At 37.7% G+C, this 19,785-nt stretch overlaps 1 protein-coding gene across 1 annotated transcript in view; it reads right to left on the minus strand.

The window, feature by feature from the left end:
• LOC131221498 (receptor like protein 21-like) overlaps positions 1 to 19,785 on the minus strand; it is a 67,231-nt gene that overhangs the window by 10,792 nt on the left and 36,654 nt on the right. Inside the window, exon 5 of the mRNA XM_058216771.1 lies at positions 16,571 to 16,645. Within this exon, the coding sequence (XP_058072754.1) occupies positions 16,571 to 16,645 (75 nt within the window). The remainder of the gene's footprint in view (positions 1 to 16,570; positions 16,646 to 19,785) is intronic.

A 19,785-nucleotide genomic window follows, 5' to 3' on the forward strand; every position in this document is an offset into this window, starting at 1 on the left:
ATCAGAAATTGACTCAACTGTAAATATGGATTATAAACAAGTCAATAAAAAGAATTAATCATGACTTGTAATTTTCATGTATACATGGAATACATAAATTATTCGAATTGAAAAATGACATGTAAGTCATGTGTACATTTAATAATCGTCATTTGTATCACTATCGCCTAGGGCTATTTCTTCTTCACCATCACTATCGTTGATCAATATTTCCTCATCATTGTCCACAACGTCGTCATCAATGAAACCGCTATCATCTCTAACAATATCACGTATTATTGAGGCATCAACATGATCAGGTGGCACATCATTTCTATCTAATTGCACCACATCAATATCAACACTTGAATCAGCCCCTGTATCCCTAGATGGCATGTCTTCTTGATATGCTTGTTCAACCCTAGACGTGTCATTTCCCCCATCCTCGCTATCTTCAACTTCTGGTACAGGAACGTCAAATACGTTCCTGGGCTTTATTTTCTACACCACGTGCCAAGAGCCGCCTAACTTAGTGTCAGCGAGGTAAAATATTTGCTCGGCTTGGTTGGCGAGGACAAATGGGTCGTCTTTAAACCACTTCCGAGATAAATTTACACTCGTAAAGTAGTTGTCAGTCTGTATTCTCAACTTCTTATTTCAAATGTCCCACCTATCACATCTAAATAAATACACCCGCTTTCTCATACAATAACTCAGCTCAATAATTTCTTTCAAAATGCCATAAAAGTCAATTTCATCCTCCTCATTTGTTCCCTTCACAACCACCCTACTATTTTGTGTGGTCCTGTACTTCTCACGTTCTTCGGTGTAGAACCGAATCCCATATACAATACAACTTGTATATCTAGATACACGTCTGTCAGGGCCACACGCTAATGAGTATAATGCATCAGATGCATCCGCAGAGTTGCTCGTGTGCAACGTCTTCATTTATATTCATGTATAGAATATAATTGTTTAGAGATTTTCATAGGTTGAAATAATGTGTAATACAACGAAAATGCTAACTATGGTGAGATACAATGTGAAATCTTACACGTTCGGCGAACCATTCTGCAAACTGATCCTGATGCATTCGATCATAATTTTTTAGAAATTTAGACTTTATCTCGTCTATGTGTTCGCTATACACACAAATGGCACGTCATCAGCAAGAAACATTAAGATCATCATATGTAGAGAAAACAATAATCGAGGGAAGACTTACTCTAAGTATGACTCTATTTCTTCACGATTATGCAACACATACCATCGCGCCTTTGCTAGATCAATATGGTCAATATCCTGAAACGTCGGGGATCCTAAAGGATGAACATTATGTGCAAATATAGATATGCGTCCTTGCTCATGCTCCTGCCCTTCATCAGCATTTCGATCTTCTCGGTTGAATCTAGTCTCTATGTCACGAAGATACATGAAGCAAAATGTAAGGCACTCATTATCAATGTACGCTTCAGCTATCGACCCTTCCGGTCGTGCCTTATTCCTCACAAATCGTTTGAGTGTGTGAAGGTATCTGTACACAAAACCACTATGTTATACGTATAAAAACATGGATATATGTAGTTTATGCAATGAATATAAATTTTAATAGGTTCTACCACCTTTCGATTGGATACATCCAGTGATATTGTACTGGGCCTACAAGTTTCGCCTCGTGTGGTAAGTGAATCGCTAGGTGTACCATGACATCGAAAAACGCAGGTGAAAATATTCTTTCAAGTTTGCAAAGGATTATGTCAATGTCCCTCTCTAGTCGTTTAATAACATCTACATTCAACGATTTCGAACACAAATCCTTAAAGAATATACCCAACTTAATTAGCGCCGCACTGATATCCTTGCTCAGGAATCCACGAATCGCAACTGGTAGTAGGCGTTGCAGAAGGACGTGACAATCATGACTTTTCATTCTTTTTACCTTACAGTCCGTAACGTTTACGCGCCGAGATATGTTTGACGCATACCCATCGGGAAACTTCACCGATCTCAATCATTCATATAAACGTTTTCTCTCTAGTTTTGTCAACTGTAGTAGGCTGCTGGTATAGTATACGAATTTTCATGTGGCTGCAAGTGCAACTCTTTCCTTAAACATATTTCTCGTAGATCCAATCGAGCCTTGAAACTGTCTTTTGTTTTCTTCTCTATGTTCATCAATGTTCCGAAGACATTGTCACATATATTTTTCTCAATATGCATGACATCCAAGTTGTGTCACAATTTCAGATCACTCCAATAAGGCAACTAAAAAAAGATGCTCTTTTTTCTCCAATTATAGTCCAATACTGTACGTTTCCTCTTCTTCAAGTGTGATGCCTAAACAAATTTAACTTCTCTAATGTTACTCAGTTATTGCATCACATCTTCTCCAAATAGCTCTTTCGAGGGTAGCCTATGATCTTGTTTGCCATCAAAGATCATTGTCTTCCTGCGCCAACTATGATCGCTCGGAAGGAAGCGATGATGGCCCATATAACACGTTTTTCTACCATGCTTCAATGACAATGAACAAGTCTCAATACCACATGTAGGACAAGCCAATTTGCCCTTCGTGCTCCACCCAGAAAAATTTTCATACGCGGAAAAGTCATTTATTGTCCACAAGACCGCTGCATGCAATCGAAATGTCTGTCCTGCAAATGTGTCATACGTTTGTATACCTTGACTCCACAACTCATTTAACTCATCTACTAACGGTCGCAAATACACATCAATGTCATTTCCAGGTGACCTGGGTCCAGGAATAAGCAATGACATCATGAAAAATGACTCCTTCATACACAACCAAGGAGGTAAATTGTAGGGCATAAGTACCACTGGCCACATACTGTACGAACTACTCATGTTACCAGATGGATTAAAACCATCACTTGTAAGACCCAGTCGAACATTGCGAGAATCCTTTGCAAACCAGTCATGTTGCTTGTCAAAATTTTACTGGGCTTCAGAATCCACAGGGTGTCTCAATGTACTATCATCATGAACGCGTTTCTCCTTAAGCCACCTCATATCTTCAGCTGTCTTACGAGACAAACAATTTTTGCAGTCTGGGTTTCAATGGAAAGTACCTTAACACCTTTTGCGAGATTTTCTTACCCCTAGCTTTGTCAGGCTTCCACCTAGACTCTCCACATAAATGACACTCTTTAGCCTTATTATGCTCTTTCCGATATAATAAACAATCATTTATACATGCATGTATGCATTCATAACCAAGGCCCAAGTCTCGCATCAAGGATTTTGCCTCATAATGAGACTTAGGTAATGTCTCATCGTCCGGTAACGCTTCTTTCAACAACTCAGGCAACATATCGAACGATTTGTTACTTCAACGATTTTTTGTCTTCAAATGAAGTAACTTTGTAAGAAAATTCAACTTGGAGAAGTTCTCATACCCTGGATAAAGTGGACGTTGCGCATCCCTCAATAACATACTAAACTTTTCTGATTTGATATCACCCATTGAAGAATATCTTGGCTACTGCTTGTCGCTGCAAAATCAGTATCCGCAATTGTTCCCCTGAATACATCCCCTATGATATCTTGCATTTCGTCAACATCTTCATCTTCGTCATCCGGTACAATTGGGTCAACTCTATAGGTCATATCTTCACCATGATAGATCCACCAAGTGTAACCCTGGTCAATCCCAACTATGAACAAATCGTCCTCTACTTTGTCTAAAGTCTTATATATCATGTTCTTGCATTTTCGACATGGACACCTAATCCTATTCCTTGAATCTGCCCGATTTCGCACAAATTCCATGAACTCTTGAACCCCTTGTTTATACTCTGGGCCAAACCTTTTCTTAGCTTGCATCCAACTCTTATCCATGTCTACAATGAAAAGACCGAAGTCAGTTTACGGAAATAGCTTTAAGATTAGGCTAGGTTATAGGTTTAGGTTATAGGTTATAGGTTATAAGTTATATGTTATATGTTTAGGATTTGAGTATAAGTTTAGATTTAGGTTATAAGTTTAGGTTATAGGTTAAGGTTTACGTTATAAGTTTAGGTTAAGGTTATAAGTTTAGGTTAAGGTTGTAAGTATAGGTTATAGGTTAAGGTTTAGGTTTAGGTTATAAGTATAGGTTTAGGTTATAAGTGTAGGTTATAGGTTTAGGGAAAAGTAGGTTATAGGTTTAGGGAAAAGTTAGGTTTAGGTTATAGGTTTTTGGATTTAAGAATAGGTTTAAGTTATAAGTATAGGTTTAGGTTGGATTATAGGTTAAGGTTTAGGGATTTGAATTTAGGTTAATGTTTAAATTTAAGTTAAGGTTGTAAGTTTAGGTTAAGGTTATAAGTAGAGGTTATAAGTTATAGGTTAAGGTCTAGGTTAGGTTATAAGTATAAGTTTTGGGATTTGAGAATAGGTTTAGGTTAAGGTTATAAGTCAAGGTTTAGGTTATAGGTTAAGGTTTAGGTTTAGGTTTAGGTTATAGGTTATAAGTATAGGGTATAAGTTAAGGTTAAGGTCTAGGTTTAGGTTATAGGTTAAGGTTTTAGGATTTGAGAATAGGTTTAGGTTAAGGTTATAAGTATGGGTTATAGGTTAAAGTTTAGGTTTAGAAAATCGGGTTCAGGTTTGGGATCGGAAAATCGAGTCCAAATGGCTAGGCCCTTCCAATGTTGTCCATAGGAAATGGACAGCTTCATCATGGTCATAATAGCGGTTCTCACCTTCCAGGGAACCCGCTCATCCGGATAGCTCCGACGCACATCTGGGTCTGCTCCATTAATTTTGAGCAAATATAAAGACACGACCTATCCAAATGGTCGGGCCCCTCCAATGTTGTCCATAGAAAATGGACAACTTCATTATGGTTATAATAACGGTTCCCACCTTTCGGAGATCCCCATGCCTCATATTCTCATTTAAACGTCCACGCCGGGTCTGCTCCATCAATTCTAAGCTAATACAATTAAATCCTAAATTAGTTACTTATCTAAGGTTGGATAGATTGTAATACTTTCATATTCCCATTTAAATGTACACGCCGAAAATCTGGCAACATCTCCTCATGCCTCTCCAGATAAGTTGATCTTACATTAAATTCCGATGTCAAATATCTAAAACAATGTAAAGATATTTGGCATTGGATACAAAACGGAAGAAACATATCTAGAGAGAAACGAGGAGATAGACCGCTGTTGAGGGTCAAATATTGCATATCAGACCCATTTATTGCATGGATTTACAAGCATGATACCGTTTAATAGCCTGATTTAATTGTATTTGTGACGCAGAGTGTATTTACAAGCATGAACTGAAAAAAGTGTGCTTAAACCATGGATTTGACGCTCTGATGACACCCAAGGCAAGGGACGGACTCCAGGGGACCAAGATCGATGGAATTACACACCAGGGATCTGAGAAAATCAAGCCATTCACGTTAAAGAGGCCCGAAATTGGTGAAAAATGCAAGATCACATAGTTCCCGCCATCTGATTGGCTCGAAACTCCATATATGGCCTGAAGACCTTAAATAAGCCGTACAAATCAAAAATCACCCATTAGATCACCGTAGAAGTGCCCAAACAGATAGATCAGCCCCTTAAATCCTTAAGTGGGGCCCACCCGATATCTGGATACTCTCCATTTTTGGTCTTAACTGTTTAAATGAGCTGGCCAAACGGATAGACGGAGCGAATTTCTCACAAACATCTCTGTGGGACCCAAACATGCAGTGCAAGTGCAAGGAACGCAAGTGCACCGGGCGTGCACCGAATCAAGCGATCGGGTTAGCGCCGCTGACCCGATCCTTCTCGCAGGCGGAAACAGCGGGCGGACGCTGTTCGTCCGTTTTCACGTAGTGGGCCCCATCAATCACAGTTCTCGACGATCAGAACCGTCCATACGCTCTGCAAGGTGACCAACATCGTCGCCTAGCTTTCCTTTTTGGTCCATGCACACACACAAAGGCAGATTTCATGAAAACGTAGGAATGGACGGTGGGAACAAAGATCGTATGGGCTACACCGAATCTAACATAAAACCAGCCGAATCCTACTGGTTTTTCGACGCGAATCGAATGGTCGGAGTGGATTTTACACACGGCGTCAATCAGCGGTTCGCCGCCTTCACAGCGCCCGACCGCGCATGCTCTGTTCGCAACAGGAAGCTGCGGTCGATCCAGGTGGACCATCATTGCCGATCAAAACAGCGATCCGGACCGTCTATTGTGTAGAAGGGCCAAAACCGTCCGTAGGGACATTATCTATTTGGAAAAATTGCGATGGAAGTGGAAGTCTTCTCTTCCGTTTTCTTGGCTGTAAAACGTCCCTACGCACGAGCCTTGCGTAAAATCTTCCGCACCCACTCCTTCTCGGACTGTCTCTGCCACCTATCTCGGGTAGGACTCTGCAACAGCGCCGGAGGGAGTTTTTGGTCTTTAAAAGGAGAGAAGGGAGGACGGTCGTGGGATCATCTTTGGTTGAAAGGAAGGAGGACGTGAAGAAGAGAGTGCAGTCGGGGGGCTGCCGCTGCTGGACGTTGGCTGGATAAAGTACTGGACGGTGAATCTGGAAGGAGACAGGCAACAGGAAGGCTTCAACGTGGGAGTTTGGCAGGGAAGCTTGAGGTGGGCATCAGCAAAGGCAGAGGTTTCCTTTTCTTCTTGTTTTCTTTTCTTCTTATTTGTATTTTAATTTTTTTTTTTTTTTTTTAGCCCATCCATGTCCGGCTGAACCTCTTAGCTAGGGCTAAGAGGTGAAGCTTGTAGCCTGATGGGAGAGATGTTGCTTGTGCCTTTTGATTAGATTGAAGAGATTTTTGATTTAATTTTATGGGAATATTTTTAGTTTTTAATGGCATGTTGTGACTGAAATTACAATGGGCTTGCAATGGCTTTGAGTATTCCTCTTCTCTTATTTTGATTATAATATCAGGAAGCCCTGATGTTCGCCATCGTCTCCTGGGCATGGTTGGATGTCGGTACCCTTCCTAACATTCATAATCATCTGATTGGTTGGTGATTAGTTTAATTCTGTTATTTATTCTGTCTCCTGGGCATGGTTTGATAATGGAATCTATTCTGATTCAAATACCTTTCATCCCTTTAAAGTTATATCAGAGGAAATTCAATTTAATTTCCATGATTCCTGATGCAGGCAAAAGATCTCCCTGATCCCTACAAGTGGATCCTCTGAATCCCTAGTTTCCCTTCTCTGAATTCCTTAAGTTTTAGACAATTATTTCACAATTATTCCTTAAAATTCTATTTGGTTAGAGCACATCTTAGTCTAGTTCTAGTTCTACTTGGTTTCAGATAACGTACAGGTGTCAGTCCCTGTGGATTCGACCTCGGTCTTACCGAGTTTATTACTACATCACAACCCTATACTTGGGGTGTGAACAACCGCAGATCAAGCATGAACATTTAAATAGATTATATGAAAGCATACTATCCATCTAACCTTGAACTGTCCAAAATGGGACAATTTGAGCGATTTCTATGCCACCAAAAACACACCATATCTATGTATGGCCACATAGAAATCCTCAAACGAGTAACTAATTATCTAACTCACAAATCTATAAATTACAAGTCACAACTATAAACTGTAATATGAATAATTTATGATAAGAAAATGATATATGAATAATTTATCCTAAAAATATTCTGCTACAAGAAATACATTCTTTATATCAACAATAGCCGAATGAAAAATAATGTAAATTCAAATTTAGATACAAAGCAAATCCATATTAGTCAAATTAAACAATCAATTTCGAACTACGTCACAAGTGAGTATTAGAAAACATATCTCATGCCAAACGCAAATGCTAAGTTAGTTATTCAGAATTCAATATTTGCACATCCAATGCATGCATGACACTAAATTTTTTATTAAGCAGTCTGTGGTTAATTTGTGTTTATATGTTATGCCCCGTGTACAATTGGAGTATATGTGTATTGGTGTCATATTCCAAGTGGACAAGTGGACTGATTTAAGCATTAGAAACAAACACATGTTCTAGTGGGCTGATATTTGCATCATTACCACACATCCAAGTGGATTGATTTAAGCATCATAAACACATGTTCCTAGATTCTACATAAAAACCCTTTGGCAGCATATTTGAAAATGTTCCAAGTAGTGTGGATAAATCTATACTCCTTAATTGTGAGATTTGGAAGTAATGGCTTCCATGATAAATGCAGACTAACATGGCTTCGAATATGAACAGAATCCATAAATTGTGACCCAACAAAATACAACCACAATAAAGTAAGAAGTCATGCATTAACTAGTTTATAAATTATTTGCCACAGTATTTTCTCCTATTTTTAATTTAAATTTCTCCTATAAATTTACATAGTTAAACTTATATAATGATCTTTCAATAAGATGATATAAGAGTATTTAAGTAATTTGCTTGGAGAAATTTGCATCTCCAAAATCTATTCCTCAGTAACTGTCGAGCCTTGCCCATCCACATGAGTGGCAATTTGGCACACGTGCAAAACCTAGCTTTCCCCAGATGGGTCACACTATTTAGACCTATTACATTAGGTTCAGTGATCCAAACTGTTGATACCATAAGCCTCATGAATAAAATAGCCCCTTAAAAAGAATCTTAGCTGCCCAATCGTGCACACTTCTTTTTTTGCCGTGAAAATCTGATCCTTTCAAAAAGTGGGCACTGCGAAGGGGATCACTTGGAATTTATACCTATAACCTAAATCTATACCTATAGCCTAAACCTAAACCTTAACCTATAACCTAAACCTAGACTCATAACCTTAACCTAAACCTATTCTCAAATCCCAAAACCTATACCTATAGCCTAAACCTAAACCTTAACCTATAACCTTAACCTAGACTCATAACCTTAACTTAAACCTATTCTCAAATCCCAATACCTATACCTATAACCCAAATGTAAACCCGATCCCGAACCCTAACCCGATTTCCTAAACCTAAACCTTAACCTATAACCTAAACCTACACCTTAACCTATAACCTAAACCTAGAATTATAACCTTAACCTAAACCTATTCTCAAATCCCAAAACCTATACTTATAGCCGAAACATAAACCTTAACCTTAACCTATAACCTATACTTACAACCTTAACCTAAACCTATTCTCAAATCCCAAAACCTATACCTATAACCCAAACTTAAACCCGATCCCGAAACCGAACCCGATTTCCTAAACTTAAACCTTAACCTATAACCTAAACCTATACCTATAGCCTAAACCTAAACCTTAACCTATAACCTAAACCTAGACTCATAACCTTAACCTAAACCTATTCTCAAATCCCAAAACCTATACTTATAGCCGAAACCTAAACCTTAAGCTTAACCTATATCCTATACTAACAACCTTAACCTAAACCTATTCTCAAATCCTAAAACCCATACCTATAACCCAAACCTAAACTCGATCCTGAACCCGAACCCGATTTCCTAAACCTAAACCTTAACCTATAACCTAAACCTATACCTATAGCCTAAACCTAAACCTTAACATATAACCTAAACCTAGACTCATAACCTTAACCTAAACCTATTCTCAAATCCAAAAACTTATACCTATAACCCAAACTTAAACCCGATCCCGAACCCTAACTCGATTTCTAAAACCTAAACCTTAACGTATAACCTAAACCTAAACCTTAACCTATAACCTAAACCTAGACTTATAACCTTAACCTAAACCTAAACCTAAACCTATTCTCAAATCCCTAAACCTATACATATAGCCGAAACCTGAACCTTAACCTTAACTTATAACTTATAACCTATACTTACAACATTAACCTAAACCTATTCTCAAATCCCAAAACCCACACCTATAACCCAAACTTAAACTCGATCCCGAACCTAAGCCCGGTTTCTTAAACCTAAACCTTAACCTATACCTATAGCCTAAACCTAAACCTTAACCTATAACCTAAACCAAGACTCATAACCTTAACCTAAACCTATTCTCAAATACCAAAACCTATACCTATAACCCAAACCTAAAGCTGATCCCGAACTCAAACCCGATTTCCTAAACCTAAACCTTAACCTATAACCTAAACCTATACATATAACCTAAACCTAAACCTTAACCTATAACCTAAACTTAGATTTATAACCTTAACCTAAACCTCAAATCCTAAAACCTATACGTATAGCCGAAACCTAAACCTTAACCTTAACCGATAACCTATACTTACAACCTTAACCTAAACCTATTCTCAAATTCCAAAACCTATACCTATAACCCAAACCTCAACCCAATCTCAAACTCGAACCCGATTTCCTAAACCATTCCCTAAACCTATAACCTAAACCTATACCTATAGCCTAAACCTAAAACAAAACCTATAACCTAAACCTAGACTTATAACCTTAACCTAAACCTATCTCAAATCCCTAAACCTATACTTATAGCCGAAACCTGAACCTTAACCTTAATCTATAACCTATAACCTATACTTACAACCATAACCTAAACCTATTCTCAAATTCCAAAACCCATACCTATAACCCAAACTTAAACTCGATCCCGAACCCGAACCCGGTTTCCTAAACCTAAACCTTAACCTATAACTTAAACCTATACCTATAGCTTAAACCTAAACCTTAACCTATAACCTAAACCAAGACTCATAACCTTAACCTAAACCTATTCTCAAATACCAAAACCTATACTTATAACCCAAACCTAAAGCCGATCCTGAACCCGAACCCGATTTCCTAAATCTAAACCTTAACCTATAACCTAAACCTATACATATAACCTAAAGATAAACCTTAACTTATAACATAAACCTAGACTTATAACCTTACCTAAACCTATTCTCAAATCCTAAAACCTATACTTATAGCCGAAACCTAAACCTTAACCTTAACCTATAACCTATACTTACAACCTTAACCTAAACCTATTCTCAAATCCCAAAACCTATACCTATAACCTAAACCTAAACCCAATCTCAAACCCGAACCCAATTTCCTAAACCATTCCCTAAACCCATAACCTAAAACCTATACCTATAGCCTAAACCTAAAACAAAACCTATAACCTAAACCTAGACTCATAACCTTAACCTAAACCTATTCTCATAACCTATACCTATACTTATAACCCAAACCTAAACCCGATCCCGAACCCGAACCCGATTTCGTAAAACTAAACCTTAACCTATAACCTAAACTTATACTTATAGCCTAAACCTAAATCTTAACCTATAACCTAAACCTAGACTCATAACCTTAACCTAAACCTATTCTCAAATCCCAATACTTATACCTATAACCCAAACCTAAACCCGATCTCGAACCCGAACCCGATTTTCTAAACCTAAACCTATACCTATAACCTAAACCTAAACCTAAACCTTAACCTATAACCTATACCTATACCTATAACATAAACCTAAACCTTAACCTATAACCTAAACCTAGACTTATAACCTTAACCTAAACCTATTCTCAAATCCCAAAACCTATACTTATAGCCGAAACCTAAACCTTAACCTTAACTTATAACCTATATTTACAACCTTAACCTAAACCTATTGTCAAATCCCAAAACCTAAGCCTATAACCCAAACCTAAACCTGATCTCGAACCCAATTTTCTAAACCTAAACCTATACCTATAACCTAAACCTAAACCTTAACTTATAACCTAAACCTAGACTTATAACCTTAACCTAAACCTATTCTCAAATTCCAAAACCTATACTTATAGCCGAAACGTAATCCTTAACCTTAACCTATAACCTATACTTACAACATTAACCTAAACCTATTCTCAAATCCCAAAACCTATGCCTATAACCCCAACCTAAACCCGATCCCAAACCCGAACCCGATTTCCTAAGCCTAAACCTTAACCTATAACCTATACTTATACTTATAGCCTAAACCTAAACTTTAACCTATAACTTAAACCTAGACTCATAACCTTAACCTAAACCTATTCTCAAATCCCAAAACCTATACCTATAATCCAAACCTAAACCCGATCCCGAACCCGAACCCGATTTCCTAAACCTAAACCTTAACCTATTCTCAATTCTGTAATGCTATGAATAATTTTTTATATTTTATTTATGATGTTAAACTTATATGTATTTATGCATGGATGAATGTCATGTGGATAAGATTGTTTGTGTTTGGATGGATGTAGCTTATGTTTGTGAATGTAGTTTACGTTTGGATGGATTTACATAGTTTGGGTTTAGATGGATGTGAATGTGAATATGATGAAATATATTATATAACAGGTGTATATCAGGAAGAATATGATGAATTATATTGTAACAGGTGTATAACAGGAATTTCGAGACGGAAAATTTAAAAAATGAAAAAGCTAGGTAAAAATCTCATAACCATTTTTTACCTACAACATTTTTCGTATGCAAAGGTTTAAACGGTTTAAATATTATATTTTCACCTACGAACCATCTCGTAGGTAAAAGTCTGATACACATTTTTTACCTACACACATTTTCGTAGGGATTATATTTTTACCTACAAACAATTTCGTAGGGAAGAGTGTGATACACGTTTTTTACCTACGAACATTTTCGTAGGTAAAGGTCTACCTACAAAACTGTTCGTAGGTAAAGGCTGCAACTACATTTGAGCAACTACATTTGAAATTTATGTTAGAGATTATATTTTTACCTATGCACCATTGTGTAGGTAAAAGTCTCCTACACGTATTTTAGCTACGGAATACTTTGTAGGTAAAAGTCTCTCAAATATGTTTTTACCTATGAAAATAGTGGTAGGTAAAAGCCTCATAGACGTTTTTTGCCTACGAAATCATTGGTAGGTAAAAGTAAATTTTTCGGTTTTTGGTTTTTTGAAAAATTGAAAACACCTTTACCTACGAAAATCTTCATAGGTAATTATCACTTTTACCTACGCAATTATATGTAGTCGGTAAAAGTAAACCTTTCGAGATTAAATTCAAAACACCCTTTATCTATGAACATTTTCGTAGGTAAAGACAGCTTTTACCTACGAAATTATATTTCGTAGGTGAAACTAAACTTTTCGATTATTTTGAATTGAAAATACTGTTTACCTACAAAAAGTTTCGTAGATGAAAATAGCTTTTACCTCGGTAAAAGTAATCTTTTCAATTACTAAAATTCAAAACACCCTTTACCTACGAATATTTTCGTAGGTAAAGATGTCTTTTACATAGATGAAACTAAACTTTTCGTTTATTTTGAATTGAAAACACCCTTTGCCTACAAAAAGTTTCGTAGGTGAAAATAGCTTTTACCTATGAAATTAAATTTCGTCGGTAAAAGTAATCTTTTTGATTTTTAAGTTTTGTAAAAATTCAAAACACCCTGTTTGTAGGTAAAGATGTCTTTTACCTACAAAATTGTATTTCTTAGGTAGAAATAAACTTTTCGTTTATTTTGAATTGAAAACACCCTTTGCCTACAAAAAGATTCATAGGTGAAGATAGCTTTGACCTACGAAATTAAATTTCATTGGTAAAAGTAAACTTTTCGATTTTTAATGTATTTTAAAAATTTAAAACACCCTTTACCTATGAACTTCTTATGGGTAAAGATGTCTTTTACCTACGAAATTATGTTTCGTAGGCAAAAGTACAGTTATCGTGTCTCATGCAAAGGAAAAAGTGAAAAGACCCTTTACCTACGAAAATTTTCATAGGTAAAGATGACTTTTACCTACGAAATTTCATTTCGTCTGTAAAAGTTTACTTTTGCCTACGAAAATAAATTTCGTCGGTAAAAGTCATCTTTACGGTAAAAGTTTCGTCGGTAAAAACCATATTTCTTGCAGTGACAACTGTAGCGCTGTACTAGAAACGGACGGGCTACTCCCTTGGCACTGGTCGTCACTGCTCTGTGGACCCCACCATGATGTATGTGTTTCATCCATGCCCTTCATCTATTTTTATAGATCATTTTATGTTATTAGAAAAAACAATGAGGTATATCGAAATCTCAAGCGGACCACATTATAGGAAACAATGTTGAATAAACGTTGACCATTAAAAACGTTTTGGAAAGCTGATATTTATTGTATACCCGATGTCAAAATCGGGTCGGTTCAGACCCATTCGGTCCGGGTATTCGGACCGGATCTGTTCGGATACAGTGCTATCCGAACCTGATTTGAAATACTTTCGAATCTGGACCATCAGAATCGATCAGGCCCGATCAGACCGTCGGTTCTGTTCGGAACGGTACCGAGTCGGGTCTGGTCGGGTCGGATCCACCGGATGGGGCCTAAGTTGCCCACCTCTACTTAGTACCACGTAGTGGGTTACCGCAATCTGCTTCCGTCAAACGCAGCCATTATAGAAACGGATTGGGTACTCCCCTGCCACCAGCTATGGCGGGTGGTTGGTGCTCAGTGAGCCCCACGGTGATGTATGTGTTTCATCCATGCCGTCCATCTATTTTTTTAGATCATTTTCGGGTATGAGACCAAAAATAAGGTATATCCTAATCTCAAGTGGACCACTTTACAGGAAATAGTGTTGATTGGATGTTGACCATTAAAAAAATTTTGGGAGCCAAAAAAGTTTTGGATCAAGATGATATTTATTTTTTCACTTCATCTATGTCTGTATGACCTAATAAACAGTTTGGATGTCAAATAAACAGTACAGTCTGCCTTAGGAGGATTTTAATGGTGGATATCCAATCACTATTGTTTTCCTGTGGTGTGGTCCACCTGAGATTTATATCCCTTTCATTTTTGGAAGAAAGTCATAACATAATATGTAAAAATGCATGAACGATATGGATGAAAAGCATATATCATGGTGGAGCCCATAGAGCATCGACCACCACCACCACCACCGAGCTAGTGGTAGGGGGAGTAGTCAATTCGTTTCTGCCCGTTCCGCATGCACCGACGTGGAAGAAAGAGGACGCGGATTGTGTCCTACCCCCGCCTAAATGGTAATCCGTCCGGTAAGGCTACGTGGGGCTCATTATGATGTAAGTGTTGTCATTCATTGCGTCTCAAATCAATTTAAGGTATGATCTTAAAAATGACGTAGGTCCACAGCTCTAGTGGACCACACCAAAGGAAGCTGCAGTGATAATGACACCCACTGTTAAAACCTTTTTAAGGGCCACCGTGATGTTTTTTTACCATCCAACCTATTCAAAAGGCTATGTAGACATGGATGAAGTGAAAACACAAATACCAAATTGATCCGAAACTTCTCCATCTCCCAAGAAGTATTTAATGGTGGACGTTCAATCCCCAACTTATGGTGGCTTGATCCCTGGACCTGACTCATTTTTTAGATCGTATCTTAAAATAATATGAGAAAAATGGATGGACGAGATAGATTTCTTAAAAAACCCCACGGTAGGCCCCACCTAAGTTTCTAAGGCAGGACTTTCCTGCGGGAGGGTTTCATAGGAAATATAGGTGAGAGAGAGGGGAATAGATTGGCTACTCCCCCTGACCCTAGTCAATGGCTGGTGGTCAGTGCTTTGTGGGCCCCATCATGATGTATGTGTTTCATCCATGCTGTCTATATATTTTTAAAGATCATTTTACGGCATAAGACCAAAAATGAGGTATATCCCGATATAAGATGGACCACATTGTAGGAAACAGTGTTGAATGAGCGTCAACCATTAAAAACATTTTGGGGGCCATAAAAGTTTTAGATCAAGATGATTTTTTGTTTTTCCCCTTCATTTGCGCCCGTATGACTTAATAAATAGATTGGATGTCAAATAAACAGTACAGTGGGCCTTAGGAGGATTTTAATGATGGATATCCAATCACTATTGTTTTCATGTGGTGTGGTCCACTTGAGATATATATACCTCTCATTTTTGGAATAAATATCTAAAATGATCTTTAAAAATGGATGAACATCATGGTGGGCGCAACAGAGTACCGACCACCAGCCACCGGGCTAGTGTCAGGGGGAGTAGCCAATCCATTTCCTAGAGAGAGCCAGTTTCACCGGTTATGTTTGTCCACTCTCCTAAAAAATCTTACCTTTCTCCATATAAAATTTCACTGTTCTTTTGAAACTTTCACCATCCGACCGCCGCTAGCATAGTGCTAACACTCGACCTCATAAGAAGGTAACACGCGGTCGAGCACACAGTACCTTTTCCCACACACACACACACACACACACACACACACACACACACACACACGGCAACAAAAACTTCAAGGAGAGTTCACCGGAACCTTTGTTTCTTCTTCTACTTCTCTCTCTTTCTCTCTCTTTTTTAAAATATTTTTCTTTTCTTTTTTTTGCACATAAGGTTATTAATTAATTAATTAATTTATTACGCCCTTAGAGTTCACACACACTCACACGATAGTGGGATTTCACTGCAATGGATGCTTGAACATATGACCTCGTGTTGAAACTCTTGTGAGTCTACCAGAGAGGCATGAGTAATAAGGACCCCACTTGAGGTTATAATATCACAGGGAACCTTTGAAAGCTTATGATGGAGCACAAATCAACGAGCATTTCAAAATGTAAATTTTCAAATGACATTTTGACATGCATATGAAAGACACAACCCTGTGAATATGCATATGCACTAATCAGTGCTCTTACCTTGGAGAGATAGGGAACCATTGAGTACATTATATTCCAAATTCAGAACCTCCAGTTTGCTTGAGTTCAACAATTCTGTAAGATTTAAAAATTAAAACAATAAAAGCATTAAAGCAGGAGTTTGAACTATATATTGCATCGATTATTATCTCCTACTATTGGTGTCGAATAAGCAAGCATCTCAGAATGCGAATTTTCAAATGCTATTTTGACATGAATGTGACAGACTCAACGTTGTATGTAAGAGACTCAGGGAATCATTGAGTCTCTTACATTTCAAATCCAAAAGCTCCATATTGCAAGTTTGGACATGTGAGGCATGCCCATTCATTCAAGTTCAAAATATTATCTAAACTGATGTTATCAATCTTGGTTTAATTTCTTCACAGTTAATCCCATTGTATACAATAAGTAGACCCACGGTTTACTAATTCAGACCATTGACCTTAACTATCTTATTAAGCAAAATGATCTAGTCCATTGATCTTAACTATTTAATCATGCAAGTGAGTGCACAGTGAAGCCAACACTGCTGAATCTAGTGAGGAAGTGAGTAGTAATGACATGCTGATCGTATTAAAATTTAGGTATTTCGACAAAGAATAAATTTTAGATACGGGGGTGTCTTACCATATGATCCCTCATTGGAGTTGATTCACTAGTTATAATGAATAGATTCACATCTATTCAGATTCGGAGGGCATACTGCAATCTTGAAGGCTTTCAGTACGAAAGGCTTTCCATGCTTTATAAGGAATCTCTACTCTATCTGGTTATACTCGATGTTACGGCCTCAAGGCATAAACATCAGCCAGATATACAACTTCGGTGGGCCATCCACCTTGAACAATGGGGATGGGACGACAACTGTATTTCTATGTGTGGGCTATCATGACATATATCTTTAATCAAATACATTAATAGGTGTAACTTACTACCAAGAATAGAAGACAGAATTCTCTGAAACTCAAGCCGGCAACAACATGTGAACTTGAAGTTTTAGAAGAAACCTTATAATAACCAATTTATAGGCCTAAAAGAGTTTTGTTTGGGATTATTTATTTATTTATTATTATTTTTTTATGTACGGTGAAAATAAAGGTCTTCACCTGATGGATGGAGATAATTTTACATATAAAACATGGTGGGCACAGAGAGCTTGTTATTTCTTGCCCTGAGTGAAACAGGGGTTATCAATGATTCCAGTTGGACCGACTTGTTCGCGAGTTTCTGATTGCCTTATAACACCAGCCACATGATGTTTTCATTATATCTACTCTGCCCACCGTTTCAACTGCTAATTAGAGGACATGAGCGCAAGTATAAGGAAGAATCAAAACTGAGGTAGGCCCACCACAGGAAACAATGGAGATGGAAATGGTAACCGTTGAAGATTTTTTGAGGCACCATTGGAGCTTTAAATCAGGCTAATATTTTATGTTTTTCCAAAGTCTTGATAAGAGTCACTTTATTAACAGGTTGATGGGATAAAAAGACCACAGTCGACCAAGAAGGTTTTAATGGTTGGCATTTCTTGGCATTTCTATCTCCACCATTTTAGGAGTTCTTTGTTAGGCGACCGCGGAAGCACACGAAGATGAATTAAGTGATGTAATCCAATCACACTAAGCAAGCACTAAAAGAACACATTGAATTTAATGTAGAAAAACCCTTGCGAGAAAAAACCATGGCACAAAGCGATAGATAGCACTAAGAAAGCAAAAATTACAAGAGAAGAGGCCTTACTCGATTCGAACAACCTTGAATCTAATACTTGCTACACCCTTAAAACCCTTTGGATGCATTAGAAAGCCTTGATTACCATCTCAATTCTGTTTACACCCGTATATAGAGGCAATGAAAGAATCCCAAAGGAAATCAGAAACAAATCCCACAAAATCGCGACTCTACAAAAATCTGCATTGAATCGTTCGTTGGCATCAAACACTTTTTAATGTCATCGAAACTTATCCTTTGATGGCATCAAAGTCACATTGATGGCATTGAACAAACACTAAAACTGTCTAGCAACAAAACATGAAAAATCTGATTTTCTCCGATTGCATTGAGCCATCTTTGATGGCGTCGAACTGATCTTCAATGTCATCGAACACTCATCGATGGCATCGACAAAGCTCCCAGTTAGTCCAGCAACCAAATGGAGAAAATTTGAAAAATCTCAATAGGATTGAGCATTATTCGATGTCATTGAAAGTGGCATCGGACAATCTATCGATGTCAACAAAAGACATTGTTTCTGACTCGATTTAAGACATTAAAAACAACAGTCTCCACCATGGCTTCAACCATCAAATGTGAAGCTTCATGTCCTCTTCTCTTATCTCTACCTTACATCATAGATCCATTATCACTTCTTGTGCACACTCTATCCTTCTTTTACGCCATCGCCAAGCTCAAAGAAGTCGCGTTGAACTTGAACTTCTCCATAGGAACTACCTTGGTGAGCATGTCCGTCGGATTCACGCTGGTGTGAATCTTCTTCAGCGTTACGTCTCATTCCTTAAGCACCTTTCGAATAAAATGGTGACGAACATTAATGTGTTTAGTGAGTGATAAACAAGTTTTTAGCCAAATAAATAGCATTTTCGCTACCACAATTAATCGGCACGACCTCCTGGATTTGTCATGCTTCTCAACCAAACATCTTCCTTAAATGCATCTGTCATTGTCATATACTTTGCTTCAGTCGTGGAAAGAGCCACCACAGACTAAAGCTTCGACATCCAACTAATTGCTCCACCCGCTGATACAAACAACTAACATGAAGTCGATTTTCTGGAATCCATATTATCTGCATAGTTTGAATCCATATACCCCACTAAATTTGCCTATGTCTTCTCAAAAGTTATAAGATATAGTCTTTTGTACCTCGAATGTATCGAAGTATTCATTTTACTGCTTCCCAATGTTGCTTGCCGGGATTTGACATGCATATGCTCACAACATCGACTACCTATAAAATATCTGGTATCGTACCGACCATGATATACATTAAACTACCCACTACATTCAAATAAAGCACATAAGACATAACTTGCTTTTTCTCATTTGATTTAGGACATTATTCTGAGGAAAGCTTAAAGTCAGTTGCACGGGGAAGGCTAAACGACTTTTAACTTTTCCATCCCATACTTGATCAATACCTTTTGAACATATTTTACCTATGATAACCAAAGCCTACTCTTCTTCTATCT

Source organism: Magnolia sinica, chromosome 12 (genome assembly GCF_029962835.1).
Source record: "Magnolia sinica isolate HGM2019 chromosome 12, MsV1, whole genome shotgun sequence".
NCBI lineage: Eukaryota > Viridiplantae > Streptophyta > Magnoliopsida > Magnoliales > Magnoliaceae > Magnolia > Magnolia sinica.